The sequence below is a fragment of the Rhinopithecus roxellana genome, chromosome 12 (assembly GCF_007565055.1).
Source record: "Rhinopithecus roxellana isolate Shanxi Qingling chromosome 12, ASM756505v1, whole genome shotgun sequence".
Lineage (NCBI taxonomy): Eukaryota > Metazoa > Chordata > Mammalia > Primates > Cercopithecidae > Rhinopithecus > Rhinopithecus roxellana.
In genome coordinates, this window is record NC_044560.1 from 104,435,688 (window position 1) to 104,458,399 (window position 22,712).

General features: G+C 50.1%; 1 protein-coding gene across 1 annotated transcript; it reads left to right on the top strand.

The window, feature by feature from the left end:
- The first annotated feature begins 3,221 nt into the window (after positions 1 to 3,221).
- LOC115891992 (poliovirus receptor homolog) lies at positions 3,222 to 21,442 on the top strand. Its single transcript, XM_010377525.2, has 8 exons — positions 3,222 to 3,507; positions 6,214 to 6,561; positions 7,594 to 7,890; positions 11,944 to 12,061; positions 15,629 to 15,777; positions 16,606 to 16,728; positions 19,147 to 19,178; positions 19,576 to 21,442. The coding sequence occupies exons 1-8, from the start codon at positions 3,441 to 3,443 to the stop codon at positions 19,645 to 19,647; spliced, it is 1,206 nt and encodes a 401-aa protein (XP_010375827.2). The 5' UTR covers positions 3,222 to 3,440; the 3' UTR covers positions 19,648 to 21,442.
- Positions 21,443 to 22,712: the final 1,270 nt, after the last annotated feature.

Sequence of the window (22,712 nt, forward strand, 5' to 3'; positions counted from 1 at the left end):
GGCCCAGCAAATCAGCTTCTGGGAATAAATATGACAGATACTGTCACATACATGGGAAATGCCATGGACATGATGACCCAGGGAAGCACAGTTTGCAAGTACAAAAGGGCTGGAAACACCCAAGAAAGGCCATCCCTGGAAGACAGTTTCAAAAATGATGGTGCATTCATGTAATGGAATACTACACATTTGTGAATGAATGAATGAACGAATAAATGAATGAGGTAGCTCAATATATCTGCCTATGGGAAAATCACTAAGACACGTTGCTAAGCGAAAAACAGAGACAGAACAATGCTACCATTTTATTTTTTAATGGGAGGGGGAAGAATAAGGAAATGGATTCATATTTGCTTAATTATACAAGATTCTTGATGATCCTTTTGGATCCAGAAGTTTGAAAACCACAGCATCAAGAGGATGTCCATTGGGCGTGGTGGCTCACACCTATAATCCCAGCACTTTGGGAGGCTGAGGAAGGTGGATCACCTAAGCTCAGCCTGGCCAACATGGTGAAACCCCATCTCTACTGAAAACACAAAAAAATTAGCTGGGTACGGTGGTGCAGGCCTGTAATCCCAGCTACTTGGGAGGCTGAGGCGCAAGAATCACTTGAGCCTAGGAGGCAGAGGCTGCTGTGAACTGAGATCACGCCATTGCACTCCAGCCTGGGAGAAAGAGCGAGACTGTCTCAAAACAAACAAACTAACAAACACACAAAAAAATAGGATGCTCATTGGAGATCTCCATTCACTATTTTTTCAGATGATATTTCAGCACTTGAGTGAGGAAAATGTCTGGTCCAAACACTCAAGGAATTTAGACTCTTGACAGAGAAACACAGAAGCAAGCAGATATGCCCTGAACCAAACTTGCTTTCTCTTCTAAGCCTGCTTCTTCAGAGCAGCCTCTGACCCTCCAGGGCCCTGAGAGGAGGCCCTGGAGACAGGAACTGGGGAGCCCAGAGAGGTAGGGGAACCCCAGATGGTGATGGCATCATCCAGAGAAGGAACATAACAATGGCCACAGATTCCCAATTTGGAAATAACTCAGCAGAACAAGAGTGACAGAAAATTCAGAGATTTCCAAGAGACCAGCCTCCATGTTTCCATAGAAATTCACCTACATACATCTGACCCCAAGCATCAGATATGTCATACACAAGCATCAGATCTAAGTTAGAGAGGGCACCCACGGACAGAAACCTCCAAGCCAGCCAAAAGCCAAAGGAGGGATTTTACAGAAAGATATAATAATGTGGGGCCCGGCACAGTGGCTCATGACTGCAACCCCAGCACTTTGGGAGGCTAAGGTGGGAGGATTGCTCTAGGCTAGGAATTCAAGACCAGCCTGAGTAACATAGCGAGACCCTGCCTTTACAATAAATTTAAAAACTAGCTGGGCGTGTTCACATATGCCCATGGCCCCAACTACCCAGGAGGCTGAGGTGGAGTTGAGCCCAGGCGGTGGAGGCTGCAATGAGCAATGATGGCGCCACTGCACTCCAGCCTCAGTGAAATAGTGAGACCCTGTCTAAAAAAAAAAAAAATAATAAAAAGGATATAAGGATGTCAGAGAACAGGGACCAGAGCTGTTAGTCGGCCTCATGGAGACCCTGGCCAGGACAGACACCTCTGGGGACCAGGAAGTCTCTCAGGTTCTAGCTCTTAGGATTTGGCTCTCTGAATCTCTCACCTCTCATTTCTCTCTCATCTCGCTCTGTCTATGCTGTGTCTCTATCTCTTTCAATCTTTGTCTCCCAGCCCTTATCTCTGAGTGTGTCTGTTTCTCTCTCTCTCTCCCTTTCTCCCTCCCTCTCGCTCTCTCCCTTCTTCCCTCCCTCCCTCCCTCCCTCTCTCTCTCTCCCTTCCTCCCTCCCTCCCTCCCTCCCTCTCTCTATCCCTCTTTCTCTCCCTCCCTCTCTCTCTCTCTCTCCCCCCCTCCCTCCCTCCTCTCCCTACTGCAGGTTGGTCTATAACCCTTATCTCCCCCAGACCTGCTGGAGTTCTGGTATTAATCTGTTTATAGTCTGTTTCCCTCCACTAGAACACTGTCTTCATTAAAGGCAGAGATTTTTGTCTGTCTTATTTTCTGCTGTATCCCCAGCACCTGGGATACTGACTGGCTCAATAAATATACGTTGAGTGAAGAATGAATGAATTACCATTCTCATGAACATTATTATTTGATGGCAACTGTAAAGTAACAATAACAATAATTGTCACTGCCACTGCTGCTATTGTTGGTATATCTGCTATTATTTAGTACACACTATATCCCCGAAATTGAGCTAAGCAGTTTCTTGTTTAAGCTTTACAGACCACGCTGTATGCCCTTTTTTCTTTTTCTTTTTTTTGGACAGTCTCGCTCTGTCACCCAGGCTGGAGTGCAGAGGCCTGATCTTGGCTCACTGCAACCTCCATCTCCCAGGTTCAAGTGATTTTCCTGTATCAGACTCCCTAGCAGCTGGGATTACAGGTATGTGCCACCATGCCAGTTAATTTTTGCATTTTTAGTAAAGATGGGTTTGTGTCATGTTGGCCAGGCTGGCCTTGAACTCCTGACCTCAGCTGATCCTCCTGCCTCGGCCTCCCAAAGTGCTGGGATTACAGGGGTCAGCCACTGCGCCTGCGCCCCAGCCCCCAGCCTTTGTTTTGTTTTGTTTTTTGTTTTGTTTTGTTTTGAGACAGGTCTGGCTCTGTCACCCAAGCTGTAGTGCGGTGGCGCGACGGTGGCTCACCGCAGCCTCTAACTCCTGGGCTCACACAGTCCTTCCGCCTCAGCCTCCCAAAGTGCTGGAATTTCAGGCCTGGGCCACCGCGCCCTACTATGCCCATTTTACAGATAAAGAATCTGAGGGCCCTCGAGGAGAAACCACTTGCCCAACATGAGCCCAGGTCTTGTCTGACCCCAAAGCCCATGGGTTTAGGCTGGGCGGAAGGACAGCTTGGTGGGCTCAGGATCTGTCCCATCACGAGTTGGAACCTCAGCTCTGCCACTCGGCAACCGCGAGCCGTTAGTAAGTTGCTGAATCTCTGCGCGTGCCTCCGTTTCCTCACCTGGGATGTGGGCGTCCTCACACGGGAAGCCGCCTCTTCTAGTGCGCACTGAGGGAGCGAGCGCGCGTCTATGGCTGGACTGCGCGCCTGGAGAGACCTGCGCAGGCGCAGGCGCGCCGGGGCGTGGAGGGGGGCGCAGCCTGGGTGACGCCCCCCCGCCTGAGAGGAGTCGCGGTCAACTCCCCTCCCCTCCCGTCACTTGTCTGGAACTTGAAGAAGTGGGTATTCCCCTTCCCACCCCAGGCACTGACGGAGCGGCCCCCCGGGATTCCAGGACCCGAGCTCCAGGAGCTGGACTCGCAGCGGCCGCGGCAGAGCAAGCGGCGCCGGGAAGCGAGAAGGAGGCGCCCGCCGGAGGCCCAGCTGCCCGGAGCAACTCACATGGCCGCTGCATGGCCGCCGCTGCTGCTGGCGCTAATGGCGCTGTCCTGGCCACCCCCAGGAACCGGTGAGTGACCCCCGCGCAGTCCGGCGGCCCCACTCTGGCTCCCAGCTCCGCATCCAGGCCGGGTACTCGGTCCCCAAAGATGACGGCGCCACCCACCCCCCATCTCTGCCCCGGGGTTGGAAAGAACACGGGGCGAGGGCAGGACCCTCCTTGTAGCCATTCGGAGAGCGGTCGGAGTTGGGTTTAGAACTTCCTCGAAATTGGCAGCAACACGGGGTAGGAACAAGACCCTCCTCTGGGCCCCTCGGAAAGGGGATGGAGTTGGGTGCGGACATTTCCCAAAAAGGCAAGAGAATCTCGGAAAATCAGCAGATGGTGACTCATGCGGGATTACCTTACCCAGGTTCCTGCTCAGCACACCCAGGCTATAACCCAGCAGCCTGCTGGCGGGCTGGGTCTGGACGGAGAGGGTGGTTGATGTTGGGGAGGCGGACAGTGGGTGACACTTGACACCATTACCCCTCTGACCCCCAATGTCTGATTCCAAGGGACTGGCCATTCATTCATTCTTTCATTATTTTTTTTGAGACAGTTTCACTCCATCACCCAGGCTGGAGTGCAGTGTCCTGATCTTGGCTCACTGCAGCCTCCTCCTCCTGGGTTCAAGCGATTCTCCTGCTTCAGCCTCCTGAGTAGCTCGGATTACAGACATGTGCCACCATGCCTGGCTAATATTTTTGTATTTTTAGTAGAGACAGGATTTCACCATGTTGGCCAGGCTGGTCTCAAACTCCTGATGAATATATATATTGTATATTATTATTATATATTATAATATGTATTATATATTATGTATTATATAACAATGATATAATATACAATATATTTCTTAAATATATATTAAATATATTATATTTATAACATTTATATAATAAATAATATATATTTTATTATACACTTAATGAGGAAATATTTATTTTATTATTTATATATTTTGTGTGTGTATATATATACGTATATATATAGCATGTGTGTGTGCGTGTATGTGTGTGTGTGTGAGAGACAGAGACAGGGTCTTGCTCTGTTGCCCAGGCTGGAGTGCACTGGCACAATCCGAGCTCACTGCAACCTGGACTTCCCAGGCTCAAGCTATCCTCTCACTGTGGCTTCTGGAGTAGCTGGGATTATAGGTGCTCACCACCACACCTGGCTAACTTTTTCGTATTTTTGGTAGAGATAAGGTTTCGCTATGCTGCCCAGGCTGATTGCAGCCAAACACGGTGGCTCATGCCTGTAATCCCAACACTTTGGGAGGCTGAGGTGGGAGGATCACTTGAGTTTAGGAATTCAAAACCAGCCTGGGCAACATGGCAAGACCCCATCTCTACAAAAATAATTAACTAAATAAAAATTTAAAAATAGAAAAGAATACATAGGACTATGTTTATTAGCGTCAATAAGCGCTGACACATGTTGAGGACATACTGTGTGCTAGGGCCCTTAGCAGAAAGATTTTTATATAGGACCTAGGGGGTTAGAGGTCAGTCTCTGACCACCCAAGTTCAAATCCTACCTCTGCCACTAAACCTCTGTATGACTTGGAGGAAGCTTTACTCTGTGTCAGTTTCCCTGTCTATAAAATTATGTTAACAGTAGTGCTTGCCTCAGGGGGGCTATTTGAGGATTAAATGCCAAGATATATGTGAAGCACCCAGAATAGCCCCTGATCAGTGTCAGCACCCTGTGAGTGTGCACTGTTCTAAGTCTCATTTTACAAACTAGGAAAAAGAATCACAGGTTAAGTAACTGGCCTGAAGCCTCACTATAATTGCCTTCCTCTTGTGCCACAATCCCCCACATTCTTCCAGCCAGGACCTACCCGGAGTAATAATATAGCTTTTCATGGATTTGAAGACTCAGGATTTCTCCCCATTTTCTACATTGGGGATATTTTAACCCCTAATGGCAATTGTGCTATAAATGATGACAGTCATGGTATGTGAAAGCTATGACACCGGTGTGATGAAAAAGTTCTGGGCCAGGTGCGGTGGCTCACACCTGTAATCCCAGCACTTTGGGAGGCTGAAGCGGGAGCACTTGAGGTCAGGAGTTCAAGACCAGCCTGGCCAACGTGGTGAAACCTCATCTCTGCTAAAAATATATAAAAAATTAGCTGGGTGTGGTGGTGGGAGCCTGTCATCCCAGCTACACGGAAAGCTGAGGCAGGAGAACTGCTTGAACTCTGGAGGCAGAGCTTGCAATGAGCAGAGATTGTGCCACTGCACTCCACCTGGGCGACAGAGCGAGACTCTGTCTCAAAAAAAAAAAAAAAAAAAGGAAAAAGTCTGGAGCTATATAGTGGTGACAGTTGCACAACATCGTGAAATGTACATAGTGCCACTGAACTGTATGCTTTAAATGGCTTAAATGGTAAATTTAGTTTTTAACCACATATTTACCACAATTTTTAAAATCAATGATGTTGAGATTGAGGGAAATACGATAATAATAGAAGAAATATAGTAATAAATAGCCAAAGTGAAGGAGCACGGCCAAGTTGCAGACCATCCCGGACGCCCTTACCCTCCTCGCCTGCCTTGACCCCAACTAGTGCCCCAGTCCCCCCTCCCCCCACACCCCACCATCCACCAGGGCTCCAGGGCCCCGACATGCAATCGCACGCTCAGGTGCCCGGGCTCCCGGAGCCCCTCCCTATCTAGCCCAGGAACGCCCCGGGTCTGACACTTTCTCTTCGGTTCTCCACAGGGGACATCGTCGTGCAGGCACCCACCCAGGTGCCCGGCTTCTTGGGCGACTCCGTGACGCTGCCCTGCTACCTACAGGTGCCCGGCATGGAGGAGACGCACGTGTCACAGCTGACTTGGTCGCGGCATGGTGAATCCAGCAGCTTGGCCGTCTTCCACCCAACGCAGGGCTCCCACTATTCGGAGCCCAAACGGCTGGAATTCGTGGCCGCCAGACTGGGCACGGAGCTGCGGGATGCCTCATTGAGGATGTTCAGGTTACGCATCGAGGATGAAGGCAGCTACACCTGTGTGTTCTTCATCTTCCCTCAGGGCAAAAGGAGCGTGGATATCTGGCTCCGAGTGCTTGGTGAGCAGGGGTTTTGGGGAGGCTGAATGAAAGGCGGAGACTTGGTAGGAGGATCAGGGAAGTCGGCAGAGTGGGGAGGCCAGGGAGGGAGGGAGATTCCCTCCACAGCAGATTCCCTGGGGACAAAAGTGGGGGCAGCACAATGATGGGAGTGGGGTCGGGGGAGGCGCATGGGGGGAGGGGCTTCAGGGCAGGAAGAGAGCAGAAATCTCCTGGAGTAACTACCCCCAATCTTGGGGTCAGAACGCCCCGAGGGAGAGGGAGGGATATATTGGAAAAGGAGCTTGGAGGGAACCGGGAAGGGAGGAGGCCTCGGTGGCCTCTTCTCGGCCCCTCCTTTCCTCTTCTGTAAAAGGGTTGGTGACAATAGTATCATCCTTGGAAAGCTGTCCTGAGTGTCCAGGTGCAGACTTAGAGCTTCACCGCTGGCCCATGTGAGCCCCTTAGAGCTGTCAGTTACTGTTACTTTATTTGGTGAAAAAGGAGAAAGTTGAAGCAGACAGGAAAGCAAGGATCCTGATACCCAAAAGAGGAGGGGATCTGCTTTCATTTTCATGAGCTCCATGAGGCCCTCCTCTTGGAACTTGAGCAAGAAGTCTCTGTGCCTCAGTTTTCTCATCTGTGGGATGGGGATCACCATGAGGATTCAGAAAAACTGACCTTTTTTTTTTTTGAGCCAGAGTTTAGCTCTGTTGCCCAGGCTGGAGAGCAGTGACAATCTCGGCTCACTGCAACCTCCACCTCTCAAGTTCAAGCAATTCTCCGGCCTCAGCCTCCCAAGTAACTGGGGTTACTGGTGTGTGCCACTACACCCTGGCTAATTTTTAGTAGAGAAAGTTTCCCCATGTTGGCCAGGCTGGTCTCGAACTCCTGACCTCAAGTGATCCACCCACCTCAGCCTCCCCAAGTTCTGGGATTATAGGCATGAGCCACCCCGCCCAGCCACCATGACATCCGGTACCCTTAATGAATGCCTCCTTCTACCACAGAGTGGTTCATTGGATGACCTGTTGCTTTTGTTCCTCTTTCCAGCCAAGCCCCAGAACACAGCTGAGGTTCAGAAGGTCCAGCTCACTGGAAAGCCGGTGCCCGTGGCCCGCTGCGTCTCCACAGGGGGTCGCCCGCCAGCCCACATCACCTGGCACTCAGACCTGGGCGGGATGCCCAATACCAGCCAGGCGCCAGGGTTCCTGTCTGGCACAGTCACTGTCACCAGCCTCTGGATTTTGGTGCCCTCAAGCCAGGTGGATGGCAAGAGTGTGACCTGCAAGGTGGAGCACGAGAGCTTTGAGAAGCCTCAGCTGCTGACTGTGAACCTCACCGTCTACTGTGAGTGTGCCCGAGTCAGCGACGGCAAGATCCCCTGCTGGGCTGCCCCCACCACTGTCTACACTGACTCCCCAAGGCACTGTAGGCATTGCTTACTTCATCTGCACTGGCTCCCCTGACTCCTATCTACACGACCATTGTCTGCACCAGCTCCCCTGGGCCATAAACACTGTCCCTATTGCCTACACCAGTTTACTCGGGCCATAGTTAATGCTGGTACCCAGATTGTCTGCCCTGGCTTCTCTAGCCACTGTCTGCACGGATACTCTACACTCTGTTGACTCCCTTGAGCACAGTCTACACTGCCCCCAAACTGCCTACACCTGCTTCCCCAGGCAACTATCCACAATGACCTTCCCCACATTGCTACACTGGTTCTCCTGGCCACGATCAGCACTGCCTGCCTTCTTGTCTACACCCACACCCTTGTCCATTTCTTTCTTTCTTTCTTTTTTTTTTGAAATAAAGTCTCACTCTGTCACCCAGGCTGGAGTACAGTGGCACAGTCTTGGCTCACTGTAACCTCTGCCTCCCAAGTTGAGGTGGTTCTCCTACCTCAGCCTCCCAAATAGCTGGGATTACAGATGCATGCCACCACACCTGGCTAATTTTTGTATTTTTAGTAGACAGGGTTTCACCATGTTGGCCAGGCTGTTCTCGAACTCCTGACCTCAGGTGGTCTGCCTGCCTCGGCCTCCCAAAGTGTGCTGGAATTACAGGCATGAGCCACTGTGCCTGGCCTTTTTTTTTTTTTTTTTTTCCCTTTGGACAGGTTCTCGCTCTGTCAACCAGGCTGGAGTGTAGGAGCATGATCATGGCTCCTATAGCCTCAACCTTCCAGGCTCAAGTGATCCTCCTCCCTCAGCCTCCCAAGTAACTGGGACTACAGGTGCAGCCACCATGCCCAGCTAATTTTACAATTTTTTTTTTTTTTTTTTTGAGACAGAATCTCGCTCTGTCACCCAGGCTGGAGTGCAGTGGCCGGATCTCAGCTCACTGCAAGCTCCACCTCCCGGGTTCACGCCATTCTCCTGCCTCAGCCTCCCGAGTAGCTGGGACTACAGGCGCCCGCCATCTCGCCCAGCTAGTTTTTTTTTTTTTTTGTATTTTAGTAGAGACAGGGTTTCACCATGTTAGCCAGGATGGTCTCGATCTCCTGACCTTGTGATCCGCCCGTCTCGGCCTCCCAAAGTGCTGGGATTACAGGCTTGAGCCACCGCACCCGGCCTACAGTTTTTTGTAGAGAGAGTTTTGCTGTGTTGCCCAGGCTGGTGTCAAACTCCTAGGTTCAAGTGATCCTCCCGCCTCAGTCTCCCGAAGTGCTGAGATTATAGGCGTGAGCCACTGCACCTGGCCTCTTGTCCATTTTCTACACCGCCTTACCATTGTCTACACTGGCTCTTCTGGGCCGCAGACAGCACTATCCCCATTGTCTACACCAGCTATTTCGGCCATCAGCTGTGGGGTGTTTTCACTGTCTCCCATGGTGTCTACACTGGCTCCTATGACCACTGTCTACATAAACACCCCACTTTTTCTATACTGGTTCTCCTGGGCACTCTCTAAAGTGCCCCTTGACACTGTCTACACTAACTCCCTGGAGAACTATCTGCATTCACCTCCCACATTGTTATCGACCAGTTCCCCTAAGCCACAATCGACCGTCTCTGCCGGGTGCTGGCTGCATTGATCTTCTCACATTGTTTGTGCTGGCTCCCCTCAGCAGTGTCTGCAGAGTCCCCCAATGTAGTCTCCATGCTCCTCTGCCCAATGTTGTCTACACTGGCGCACTTACAGGCTATGGAGTCTCGCCCCACATCACCACACTGGCCTCCTTGTGTTCTGTCTGCACGGCCCCCTGACAGCATCTGTCCTGGTTCTCCTGCACAGCGTTACCTCCACCAGCTCCCTCACGGCGTCATCGACATTGACACCCACACATTTATCTCCACTGACAGCCCCAGGGACTCTCTAACTGGTGCTGTCTAACAGAAATAGCATGCAAGCTGCATACAGGATTTTAAATTCTCCAGCAGCCACCCCATTAAAAAAATTAAAGAGGCCAGGCATGGTGGCTCACGCCAGCACTATGGGAGGCTGAGGCAGGTGGCTCACCTGAGGTCAGGCATTCAAGACCAGCCTGACCAATGTGGTAAAACTCCGTCTTTACTAAAAAATGCAAAAATTAGCCAGGCATGGTAACGGGTGTCTGTGATCCCAGCTACTGGCCAGGCTGAGGCAGGAGAATCACTTGAACCTGGGAGGCAGAGGTTGCAGTGAGCGAGATCGTGCCATTTTGCACTCTAGCCTGGGCAACAGAGCAAGACTCTGTCTCAAAAACAAAAAAAGAAGAAAAAGAGATGAAATTTATTTGTTTATTTATTTATCTATTTATTTATTTGAGACAGGGTCTTACTCTGTCACCCAGACTGGAGTGCAGTGGCACAGCTCACTGTAGCCTCAACCTCCTAGGCTTAAGTCATCCTCCCACCTCAGCCTCAGTCTCCTGAGTTAGCTGGGACTACAGGCGTGTGACACCACGCCCAGCTAATTTTGTGTGTGTGTGTGTGTGATGGAGTCTTGCTCTGTCACCCATGCTAGAGTGCAGTGGCGGGATATCAGCTCACTGCAGCCTCCGCCTCTCAGGTTCAAGCGATTCTCCTGCCTCAGCCTCCCAAGTAGCTGGGATTACAGGCCCTGGCTACAGTGCCTGGCTAATTTTTGTATTTGTAGTAGAGACGGGGTTTCACCATGTTGGCCAGGCTGGTCTCAAACTCCTGACCTCATGATCCACATACCTTGGCCTCCCAAAGTGCTGGGATTACCGATGTGAGCCACCACACCTGGCCTTTTTAAATTTTTTGTAGAGACAGGATATCCCTATGTTGCCCAGGCTGGTTTCGAACTCCTGGGCTCAACTGATCCTCCTGCCTCAACCTCCCAAGGTACTGGGATTACAGACATGAGCCACTGTGCCTGGCCAAAATTAATTTTAATAATTGCCTTTATTTACCCCAATATACCCAAATATTATTTCAAACTTGTAATTTTTTTTTTAATTATTCTTGAGATCTTTCCCATTTAGTTTGCCCTAGTAAAGCCTTTGAAATCTGCTGTGTATTTCAGCCTAGCTGTATTTCGAGTGCTCAGTGGTCACATGTGGCCAGTAAGTGCCACATTGGACAGCTAGACTAAGCTCCCACATCGTCTACACTGGCTCATCCAAATACTGTCTACACACACACACACACACACAGGGCCTGTCTTAATTTCACCAGCTCCCAGGGACACATTCTATATGTGGGGGTGATCTCACCTCCACCACAGCATTTCAACACTGGCCTGACAATATAGCATCTGCTGTAATATCCCAACACCCTGCCTACACTGAGCCCATCAGTAATATCCACACAGGCTCTTCTAGGCATCATTCATACTGTTCCTCCCATCATTGTCTATACTGCCTACTCCCCTGCCAGGCAAGTGGTACACAGATTCCCTCAGGTACTGTCTATACTGGAGTCCCTCAACACTGTCACTGGGTCTGAGCGAGGAGGAGGAGATCTGCACTGACTCCTACCCCTCACCCCCCAAAAAACCCTGTCCCATTGGCCTGCCCCCTGAGGACGTTGAAATCAGATCTGGGATGGCTGAGCAGCAGCCTAGAGCAGGGTTATCCAGGACTTTTTCCCCCAGGACTTGTCGGAGCCTTGAATCCACTGCCGTGTGTTATGAGTGGTCATTGCCTATGAGTGAGAAAAGGAGGAGGCCTTTTCCTGCAGGACACCCAAGACATGCCTGGTCCAGGCTACCCAGGAAAGCTAGTGGAGAAAAGCAGGTCCTCAGAAGCCCTCTCCATGTGCCCACCGACCAAAGACTCCCAGGCTTCTGCTCTCTGCGGCACCCCATCTCCCTAGACTCCTCATAGGCCTCTCCAGCTCCTGCTGTTTTCCAAATATCCCCAGGCCTTTTCCTGCAGTGATGTGAATCCCACGTAGCCCTTGGCTCCCCAAAGGCTCCCTGTCTCTGAACCTCTGTGTCCATTTCCTGCAGACCCCCCAGAGGTATCCTTCTCTGGCTATGATAACAACTGGTACCTCAGCCAGAATGAGGCCACCCTGACCTGCGACGCTCGCAGCAACCCAGAGCCCACAGGCTACAACTGGAGCACGTGAGTCCTGGGTCTAAGGGAGGAGGGGCTGGGGGTGTGGATTTGTGGGTCTGAGGGAGGAGGGGCTGGGGGCCTGGACTCCTGGGACTGAGGGAGGAGGGACTGGGCCTGGACCCCTGGGTCTGAGGGAGGAGAGGCTGGGGGCCTGGACTCTTGGTATAAGAGAGCAGGGAGATTCAGAAAAGAAAAAAAGAGGAGGGAAGAGATGCCCAGTGGGGGCATCTCTGTTTTGCAGTTGAGGCGTTTAGCAGGTGGTTTAATCCTGGCTGGTGGATGCACCTGCTCTTTGGGGTGTGCCTGCTCTGTGCCCAGTACTTCCCCGGAATCCCACGTGACCCCATGCTGTGCAGTCAGCAGCTGTTGCCATGCCCAGGTTAAAGACCAGCCACGAGAGGGCAGAAGTGGCCCTTGAATCAGCGCCTGGCTCCAAAGCTGGTCCTCCGCCTCTTGGCCAAGCTTGTCTAACCTGCAGGCCGCATAATTTGTAAACTTTCTTAAAACATTATGAGATTTTTTTATTTTGCAAATTTTTTTTAGCTCATCAGTTATCGTTAGTGTTAGTGTATTTTATGTATGGCCCAAGACAGTTCTTCTTCTTCCAATGTGTCCCAGGGAAGCCAAAAGATTGGACACTCCCACTCTAGACTGTAACCACCTCACTGTCACCTTGTGTAACCTACTTGGTTATCTCTGGACGGAGCAAGTACACTCCCCATTGTCTAGATGAGAAAGTTGAGGCTCACAGCAATAAGATTTCCCCAGATTCATACTGAAGCTGGGGTCAAGAGCAGGGTAAGAAAAAGGCGAAGGGATAATACATAATTTTATAATACATAATTTACATAATTTTACTGAACCACCTTTTTTTTTTTTTTCAAGAAGGGGCTCTGTCGCCCAGGCTGGAGTGCAGCAGTGTGATCATAGCTCACTGCAGCCTGGACCTCCCTGGGCTCAGGTGATCCTCCTGCCTCAGCCTCCTGAGTAGTTGGGACTACAGGCACACACTACCACACTCAGCTAATTTCGTTGTATTTTTTTGCAGAGACAGGGTTTCGCCACATTGCCCAGGATGGTCTCCAACTCCTGGGCTCAAGCAATCAACCCACCTCAGCCTCCCAAAGTGCTGGGATTGCAGGTGTGAGCCACCTCGCCCAGCCTTACATCTTTTTCCTTATTACAAAACTAACTTGTATCCACTGTAGAAATATCAACCAAATTAGTTATGAGCAAAAACAAGAAAGTAGCACCTATAGTGAAGTGTACCCAGCCACCTCCAGAAATACCCAGTGACCCCTTATTATGCATCTTTCTGTCTTTTTTCTCTCTGTTTCTAAACAAAGACTGGAATTATGCTATACATATAATTTTGAAACTTTTCCTGTATCTTGTGAATACCTTTCCTTGTCAAAGCACATAGATCCACACATAGATCCATTTTCCCCCACATTGTATTAAGAAGACTGTCAAACATACAGAAAAATCATAGGAATTTTCCAGTGAGCACTAAGATTCCACCACGTGGATTCCCCCACTAACATTTTACTGTGCTTGCTTTATCATGTTTCTGTGATTCCTTCGGTCCCTCTATTCATCCATCAATCATATTATACACTTCAGAGCACTCCCAGCTCCCCTGCTTTTTTTTTTTTTTTTTTTTTTTTTTTGAGACAGGGCCTCACTCTGTTGCTCAGGCTGGAATGCAGTGGCACAATCACAGCTCACTGCAGCCTTGAACTCCTGGGCTCAAGTGATCCTCCAGCTTCAGCCTCCCAGATAGCTGGGACTACAGGCACACACCACCACTCCTGGCTAACCTGGCCCCTTTTTAAATGTTGCTGGGATTCCATCAATTAAAAAAAAAAAAAAAAAACAATTTAAGAATAGAGACAGGATCTCACTATGTTGCCCAGGCTGGTCTTGAACTCCTGTACTCAAGCAGTCCTCTCTCCTGGGCCTCCCAAAGGGCAGGGAAGGGATTCCAACATATGAGGATGACATCAGTTATTTAACCAGTGCCCAGTAGAGGACACAGATGTCATTTTCCATTTTCAACTCTGCAAACGCCATGGTGGTGACCATCCCCAGTGGTCACTTGTCAGCAGTTGTCAGTGGAAGGAATTGCTGGTCAAAGGTTTTCAATTGGTGTGATGGTGCCTTTACTGTCCTGCCTCAAAGTGCCACACAATTCAGCCTCTTGAGCCGGATGGCTGCGTTTGCATCCCAGCTCTGCAGAGTGCCCAAAGCCCAATGCTTCCATCTCCTCCACCTCTGTTCATTAAACCAGTATTTCTTGACTACTTACTGTAGTAAGTAAGCCAGGTGCAACTAACTGACATACGTTGGTCTATAAAACAGACCAAATTTCTTCCCCATGTGGAGCTTCCATTCTAATGGTGAAAGAAACAAGAAACAAGATAAAGTCATGAGGTGTGTAGTGTGTGCACAATGGTGATAAATACCGTGGAAAAGATAAAGCAGACAAGGTAATGGGACTGGGTGCCGTGGCTCATGCCTGTAATCCCAGCAGTTTGGGAGGCAGAGATGGGAGGATCACTTGAGGCTAGGAGTTCAAGACCAGCCTGGCCAACATGGCAAAACCCCATCTCTACCAAAAAACATACAAAAATTGGCCGGGTGTGGTGGCACGCACCTGTAGTCCCAGCTACTCAGGAGGCTGAGGTGGGGAGATTCTGTGCACCCAGGAGGTGGAGGTTGCAGTGAGCCAAGATGGCGTCACTGCACTCCAGGCTGGGTAACAGAGTGAGACCCTGTCTCAAAAAAAAAAAGAAAATAAGAAAAGAGAGAGAGAAGGGAATGGGAAGGGTGATCGTCGCAGTTGAAATAGGGTGGCCAAGTGAGGTGTTACTAAGGTGACATCCCAGCAGAGGCCTGAAGGAGATGAGGGTGAGCTCTGCGGGTACCTGGGGGGAAAGCATTGGGGCAGAGGGAACAGCATGGGCAAACCCGTTTCTATCCATCAGTCCCTGCATAAGCAAACACACTGGACACCTAACTGGAGAGTTTGAGGACCAACAAGGAGGCCACTGTGGATGCAGAGGCTGAAGCAAAGCGGAAAGTAATGGAAAACGTGGGCAGAGGTAGCAGGGACCAGATCATGTGGGGCCTGTGACAGGAGAAGACTTCGGTTTAACTCTGAGCCAGGCTGAGCCCCCAGAGGGTACTGAGCTGAGGGATGGGAACTGACTTAGGGTTCACAGGCGACCTCTGGTGGCCATGTGGGGAAAAGATGAGGGGGCGAGGGCAGAAACAGAGCCCAGTGTGGAGGGGGCTGCTGGGGGCCCGGATGCACCGCACCAGAGCAGGGAGGTGGGCCTGGAAGCCCTGAGGAGCGGTGGGATTCTGGATAGATCGTAAGGCGGGGCCGACAGGATTGGCTAATGGGTTGGGTGTGGGCGTCAGGGGAAGGGAAGAGTTGGGGGGCCTCCAGAGTTGCTCTCCACTTATGCCGTAGAGGGCGTGAGAGTTTCTGGCACGCAGTGAGTGCTCAATCACTGTCACTCTGGACCTGCAGCAGAGGCCACCTCCTCACCTTTCTGTCGCTCCCAGGACCATGGGTCCCCTGCCACCCTTCGCTGTGGCCCAGGGTGCCCAGCTCCTGATCCGTCCTGTGGGCAAACCAATCAACACAACTTTCATCTGCAACGTCACCAATGCCCTAGGAGCTCGCCAGGCAGAACTGACCGTCCAGGTCAAAGGTGAGGAACTCCCTGGGTCAGGAGAACAGGGACCAAAGGAAGAGGTCAAGGCAGGGTTCCCTCTCAGTGTTCTCTGGCTCCCATCCTTCTCCTAAGCCTTCTCACAAAAGGACCAGTGGGGCCAGTTGTACTCCCCTGTTAACTCCATACCTATACCACTGGTGCCGTTGTTCAGCTGCCTGAATACACTCCCTCCACACACACAGGTTGGGATAGATGTGAAATCCCTCTCAGGGACTCAGGCCTTTCCAAATGTATTAGGCAGACCTCTATCAATTGCAATTGACAGAAACACAACTCAAAGTAGTCTAAGCAAACAAACAACACAGGACTTTATTGAAAATTCACCTTTAGTTTATGGTTAGACCCGGGGGCTCCAACCATGTAACCTAGGAACTTTTATTTTATACATCCCTTGTCTCTGCTTTTTGTTATACTGGCTTTATTCTCAGGCAGCCTTTGAAGCAAGATGGCTCTCAGCAGCAACAGGCTCACATCCTACCAGAATAGCAACAGCAGGAGGAAAAAACACACCACTTTCAATAACTGTAGCCAAAGTCCCAAGGCTGGCTCTCATTGGCCCAGCTTAGGCCACAGCCCACCTATGGACCAATCATAGCAGCCAGGGAGAATGGAATGTTCTGATTGGCCAGGCCTGTGTCAAAGTCCCATTCTAGGAACCAGAGGGTGGGATCCAGTCCACCTAAATTAACTAGACTGAGGCAGGTGGAGTTGCGGCTCCCCAAGGAAATTCGAGATGCCATTTCAAGAATGAGAGATAAACCCCAAGAGCTTTCTTACCTAAATACCTGTTTCCTTCTCTTTCAGAGGGACCTCCCAGTGAGCCCTCAGGCATGTCCAGTAACGTCATCATCTTCCTGATTCTGGGAATCGTGATTCTTCTGACCCTCCTGGGGATCGGGCTTTATTTCTATCGGTCCAGATATTCCTGTGAGTTCCTTTGGCACCATCATCTGTCTCCCTGGAGTGAGCATCACCAGAGCTCCCATAATTGAGCACCTACTACGTGCTGGGCTCTGTGCTGAGTCCTTCCCATGTGCTTCTCACTGAATCATCACCCCACTGCCATGAGGTTTCCCCCATTTGACCGATGAGGGTGCAGAGCCAGAGAGTTTCGTTCACTGGTTCATTGATTACATTTACAAATCTTATTTACAGAGTGGGAGAAGAGCATATAGGGCCTTAAGGCCATGGTAGGGACTTTGGAATTTAATTCAGGTGATGTGGGAGTCCCTGCCAGATGGATAGAGGGTGAAATAATGCCTAACCCCTCAGCCTTACTCCATCTGCCTTGTTCAGGAGTGACTCCTAGGAGAAGTTGGCAGGAACTGGCTCCTCTGATCCTCAACTCTAAAAGGGTCTGATGCTGCCATACCTCGAGATTTGCACAGGCCGTTCCCCTGCCTGGAGCACCCTCCCATGGCTCCTTCTGGAGAAGTGCGCCAGCTAATTCTGTAATCAAAGGAGCGATACTTTGCTGAGCACCGTCTACGTGCCACTTTGTGTGTATAACCCCCTTGATTTTAATTTTTAATTTCTTTATTTTTTTATTATTTATTTTATTTTTGAGACAGGCTCTCACTCTGTTGCCCAGGCTGGAGTGCAGTGGTGCGATCTCGGCTCACTGTAGCCTCCACCTCCCAGGTTCAAGCGATTCTGGTGCCTCAGCCTCCTGAGTAGCTGGGATTAAACAGGCATGCACCACCGTGCAGAGCTAATTTTTGTATTTTTAGGAGAGACGGGGTTTTGCCATGTTGGCCAGGCTAGTCTCGAACTCCTGGCCTCATGTGATCCACCTGCCTCAGCCTCCCAAAGTGCTGGGATTACAGGCATGAGCCACCACACCTGGCCTATACAATCTCCTTGTATGCTCACAAGCACCCAGCAAAGTGGTTCTCCCATGAGCCCCATTTTACAGAGGAGGAAATATTTGCTTGACAGATGAAGTTACCTGCCAATGGTCAAACAGCTGGAAAGTGGTTGATGGAGAGAAGAAGCCAGATCTTTGACTACCAAGCTTTTCCCTCAACCACTAAACAAAGCTGCTCTGTCACATCCCGGACAGATGCTGCCTCTTCCAGGAAGCCCTCCCTGACCCCCAAGCATGGGCCAAGCATCCACTAGGCTCTCCCACCCCAGCCTTGCCCATTCTGGGTCATCACTGTGGGAGACTTGTCTGTCTTCCCCAGTGAACTGTGAGCCCCAAGAGAGTAGACCTGAGGCTGTCACTGTCATGACTATGTCCCCAGGATCACCTACCAGTGGGCTGGGCATAAAAGAGGCACTCGAGGAAGTGTTTGCTGCGTGATTCAATGTGTCAACTCCAGAGCCAGACTGCCTGTATCTGGGCCCTGGAGCTACTGCTTGATTAGTGATGTCACCGTAGGCAAATAGCTTAATCTGTATGACTCAGTTTCCTCATCTGTAAAATGGGGTGACGGTACCTCATAATACAGTAAAACACTTAACACAGCAGGTGGCACATTGTAAGCCACATACTGGGTATGTATTCACTATGATTGTTATTGCTATTATTACTATTATTGTTATTATTAACATAAACTGCACAAGAGCAGGCTTTTTTTTTTTTTTTTTTCTGAGACAAGATCTCACTCTGCTGCCCAGACTGGAGTAGTGCAGTTGTGTGAGCTTGGCTCACTGCAGCCTCAACCTCCCAGGCTCAGGTGATTCTAGCCTCTCGAGTAGCTGGGATTACAGGCATGTGCTCCCATGCCTGGCTAATTTTTTAATTTTTTTAGTAGAGATGGAGTTTTGCTGTGTTGCCCAAGCTGGTCTCAAACTCCTAGACTCCAGCAATCTGCCCACCTCAGCCTCCCAGAGTGCTGGAATTACAGGCGTGAGCCACCACGCCTGGCCAAGAACAGACATTTTTATCTCTTTTGTTCATAGCTGTGTCCCCAGCACCTAGAATGTACCTGGCACAAAATAGACATTTACCATTTGCTGAATAATAACTACTATTTGCTAAATAAACCCCTGTTGAATAGTCCAGGAAACTGAAACACAGAGAGGTTAAGTCACTTGTCCAAGTTCACACAGCTCCTAAAGGACACAGATGGAATTTGAACCCGTCCATCTGGTTCTAGAGCCCAGGCTCGATATTTATGGATATTTAATAACCAAGTGAATAACTGGATGACCAGATCCTTAACAGAGCACCCCCCGCCATCCCTGTCTCACACGTGTATACCATTAAGGGAAATGGCGCCCCTGTGTAATAGCAGAGGCAGAACTTGACATTTTCAGGGCCCTGACACCCAGGCATGTCTTCTTCCCATGCTTCCCAGCACTATGCCTTCCTGACGACTTCCCCTCCTATTTCCCCAGGTAAGGAGTATGCCAGCGCCTCGGCTAATGGGGTAAGTGCAGTGTTGGAGCTAAGGAGGGTGTGGGGTCTGCACAGACTACAGACCAGACGTCTCCAGATGTCCACAGGAGCCTGGGTCTTTCCTCCTGGTGCCCCAAGCAGCATTTCCCAACCCTTCCTGCTGGGTAGAATCCGCTGTAGAGTTTGCTAAGACGCAGCCCCAGACAGTCTGGTCTGTGATAGGGCCAGGGAATCTGCATTTTAATATCCACCCTTTCCCGACCCCACCTCAGTTCCACCCATGGCCACACCTTGAGAAGCACTGCCCTGGCTTCCAGGGAGAGGGGAGGGGATGGGCCTGCTGTTCTTTGCACATTGGGCTTTGGTGGGAAGATGTTTGATTTTGTTCAAAAGAGCCCCGAGGCTAAAGTGTGAAAATCCTCTTCTAGTATATCTCCTATTCAGATGTGAGCAGAGAGGCCAGCTTTTGCCAGGATCCACAGACAGAGGGAACAAGGTGACACCGTCGGGACTGAGCAGGGAGAGAGACTGGAGCTGGCAAGGACATGGGCCTCCAGAGTTGGACCCCACCCCAATGGATGAAGACCCCCTCCAAAGAGACCAGCCTCCCTCCCTGTGCCAAACCCCAAAACGAGGGGGGCAGGTGCAAGTTCAGAGGTCTCCAAGACCACCCTCCGTTCATTTGCTAGAAGGACTCACTAGGCTCAGGAAAGCTGTTAGGCTCGCAGTTACAGTTTGTTACAGTAAAAAGATAGGGATTAAGATCAGCACAGGGAGAAGGTGCACAGCCCACGTTCCAGGAGAGATGAGGCGCCGGCTTCCAGCTGCCCTCTCCCAGTGGAGTCATAGAGGCAGCACCTGATTCTCACAGCAACGACCTGTGACGACATGCAAGTACTGCCAAGCAGAGCAGCTCACTCGAGATCTTCGTGTCCAGAGTTGTTTGTTTGTCTTGAGACAGGGTCTGGCTCTGTTGGCAGACTGGAGTGCAGCGGTGAGATCACAGCTCATTGCAGCCTTGACTTCTCAACTCCAAGTCATCCTCCCACCTCAGCCTCCTGAGCAGCTACGACTACAGGTATGTGCCACCATGTCTGGCTAATCTTTTTATTATTTGTAGAGATGAGGTCTCTCCCTGTGTTGCCCAGGCTGGTCTTGAACTCTTGGCTTCAAGTGATACTTCTGCCTTGGCCTCCCAAAGTGCTGAATTGAGCTGCTCACCACCCACATGACTGACCTCATACATCAAGCCAATACCGTGTGGCCCAAGTCCCCTACCATAAATTACATCATTTGTGTTGTGGCCCAGAGTGGCCCAAGACTCTCAGATCAGCTACCAGCAGGATATTCCAAGGGCTTAGAGATGAATGCCCAGGAGCTGAGGATAAAGGGCCTGATCTTTCTTTGGGCAAGGTTAAGCCTCTGCTGCATAGCAGACCACACAGAAGGGTGTGGACCACCAGAGAATTTTGGTAAAAATTTGGCCTCTGGCCTTGAGCTTCCAATTCTCTGTATCCATCAGATCTCTGTGGTTACAAGAAATAGCCACTGACCCTGGTCACCAGAGGCTGCAACTCAGGCCGCAAGCAGCTGCCTGGGGCATGTCCAAGGAGCAGAGACAACTACTGGACGTGAACTTGAAGGAGGTAGTCAGCTGCAGCCACTTTCAGCCAGCATCTGCAGCCAGCGAGCTGGGACTGGCAGGAAAAAACCCACAAAAGAAGCAAATGCTATTTCCAGCTCAACGGGGAGGGGATGCAGGGGGAGGTGGCACTGCAGTTGCTCAGGACACGCTCGTACAGGACCAAGATGGATGCGACCCAAGACCCAGGAGGCCGAGCTGCTCAGATGCAACTGACAAGTTTACTTTAAAAAGGTCTATGATCTTGAGGACAGACACCAGAATTCCTCTTATAAAGAAAACTGTTTGGGAAAATACCTTGAGAGAGAAAAGACCTTGGGCCATGATGCTAAATGAGAATACAAAGCCTGAGCTGCTCCGCAAGAGAAAATAAGCGGGACGGAGGATTTGCTGTGGACAGAGATGGAAGAGTGGGGAACAGAGATGGAAGAGTGGGGAACAGAGATGGAAGAGTGGGGAACAGAGAAGCATGGGGAAGAGATAGGAACCAGCAGGATGGCAATGGCAAAGGGTTCAAGGGGTGATGAGGCCAGTGGGACCCCACAGAGTTGGGGAGACAAAGGAACATTGGTTGCTTTGGTGGCACATAAGCTCCTTGTCTTTCTCCAGCGCCCAGAATCTCATTAAAGCTTATTTATTTACCTCCAGTGGCTGTGTGCAATGGGGTTTCTTGTGGAAATTAAGGAGGAGACAGGTTTCATGTGTACCATCACCACATGGGATGGAACCAGAGGCATGGAAGCAAGATGCTAAATGAAGAAGGCTGTGAGGGCTGGGATTCCCAGACACCTTGGGAACAGCTTGTCTTTTTTTGTTTTTTTTTTTCCTCTCCAAAAAAATTTTTTAAGAGACAGTGTCTACTGTCACCCAGTCTAGAGTGCAGTGGCACGATCAGAGCTCATTGTAGCCTCTAACTCTGGGGCTCAAGCAGTCCTCCCACCTCAGCCTCCCAAGTAGCTGGGACCACAGGTGCCCCTCCCCATGCCAAGCTAATTTTTTAAAATTAGATAGTACAGAAACTTCTCAAAACTGGAAGTTATAAAAAGACCTGAGGGATCCGTTCTAATTTGTGTTTAGACTGTAATGGTCCAGCTCCATTCTTTTGCACGTGGATATCCAGTTTTACACAACACTATGAATGTAATGAATGCCACTGAATCATACACTCAAAAATAGCTAAAATAACAAATTTTCTGTTATCTCTTTTCAACCACAATTTTTGAAAATTACAAAACCAGTGAATAGTACACTTTATTAATTATTTATTTATTTATTTATTTTAGAGACAGGATCTTGCCATCTTGCCCAGGCTGGTCTCAAACTCCTAGGCTCAAACAGTCCTCCCGCCTTGGCCTCCTAAAATACTGGGATTTATAGGCATAAGCCCCTGTGCCTGGCCAATGCACACTGTCATTTAGCTCATGTCAACACCTGAGTGTAGGACACACTCCTGGAGGTGGAATTGCTGGGCCAAAGAGTTTGTTTCTTGTCATTGTGATAGATATTGACAAATGAACCCTCACAGAAGTTGTGCTGAGTTCTGTTCCCACCAGTGACATAGGTGATGGCCTCTTTCTGGCGGGAGGGGGCATCCTTGGAATCCACAGAGCCAGGAATGGAGAGTGGGCCCAGAATTTTGGTATAGGTGTTGTATAAACTTATAGTAAGGTTAAGAAAACTGCAACTATCCGTATCAGAGTCTTGGTGGGGGGAGGGGTATAATGGAGATCCATAAAGGGGCTAAAACACTGGACACCCTCCCTCCGCATTGCTCCTGCATGGGAGTCGGGAATCTTTTCAGGTCGATATGATCTCACCTTGAGGAGCTGTGAGGTCCCAGAAGCCTCTGGGTTACTGATTGCTTGTGGTGAAAATGCCTATGCTACTGAAATCTAACTTTTTAAAAAACATTATGGGCTGGGC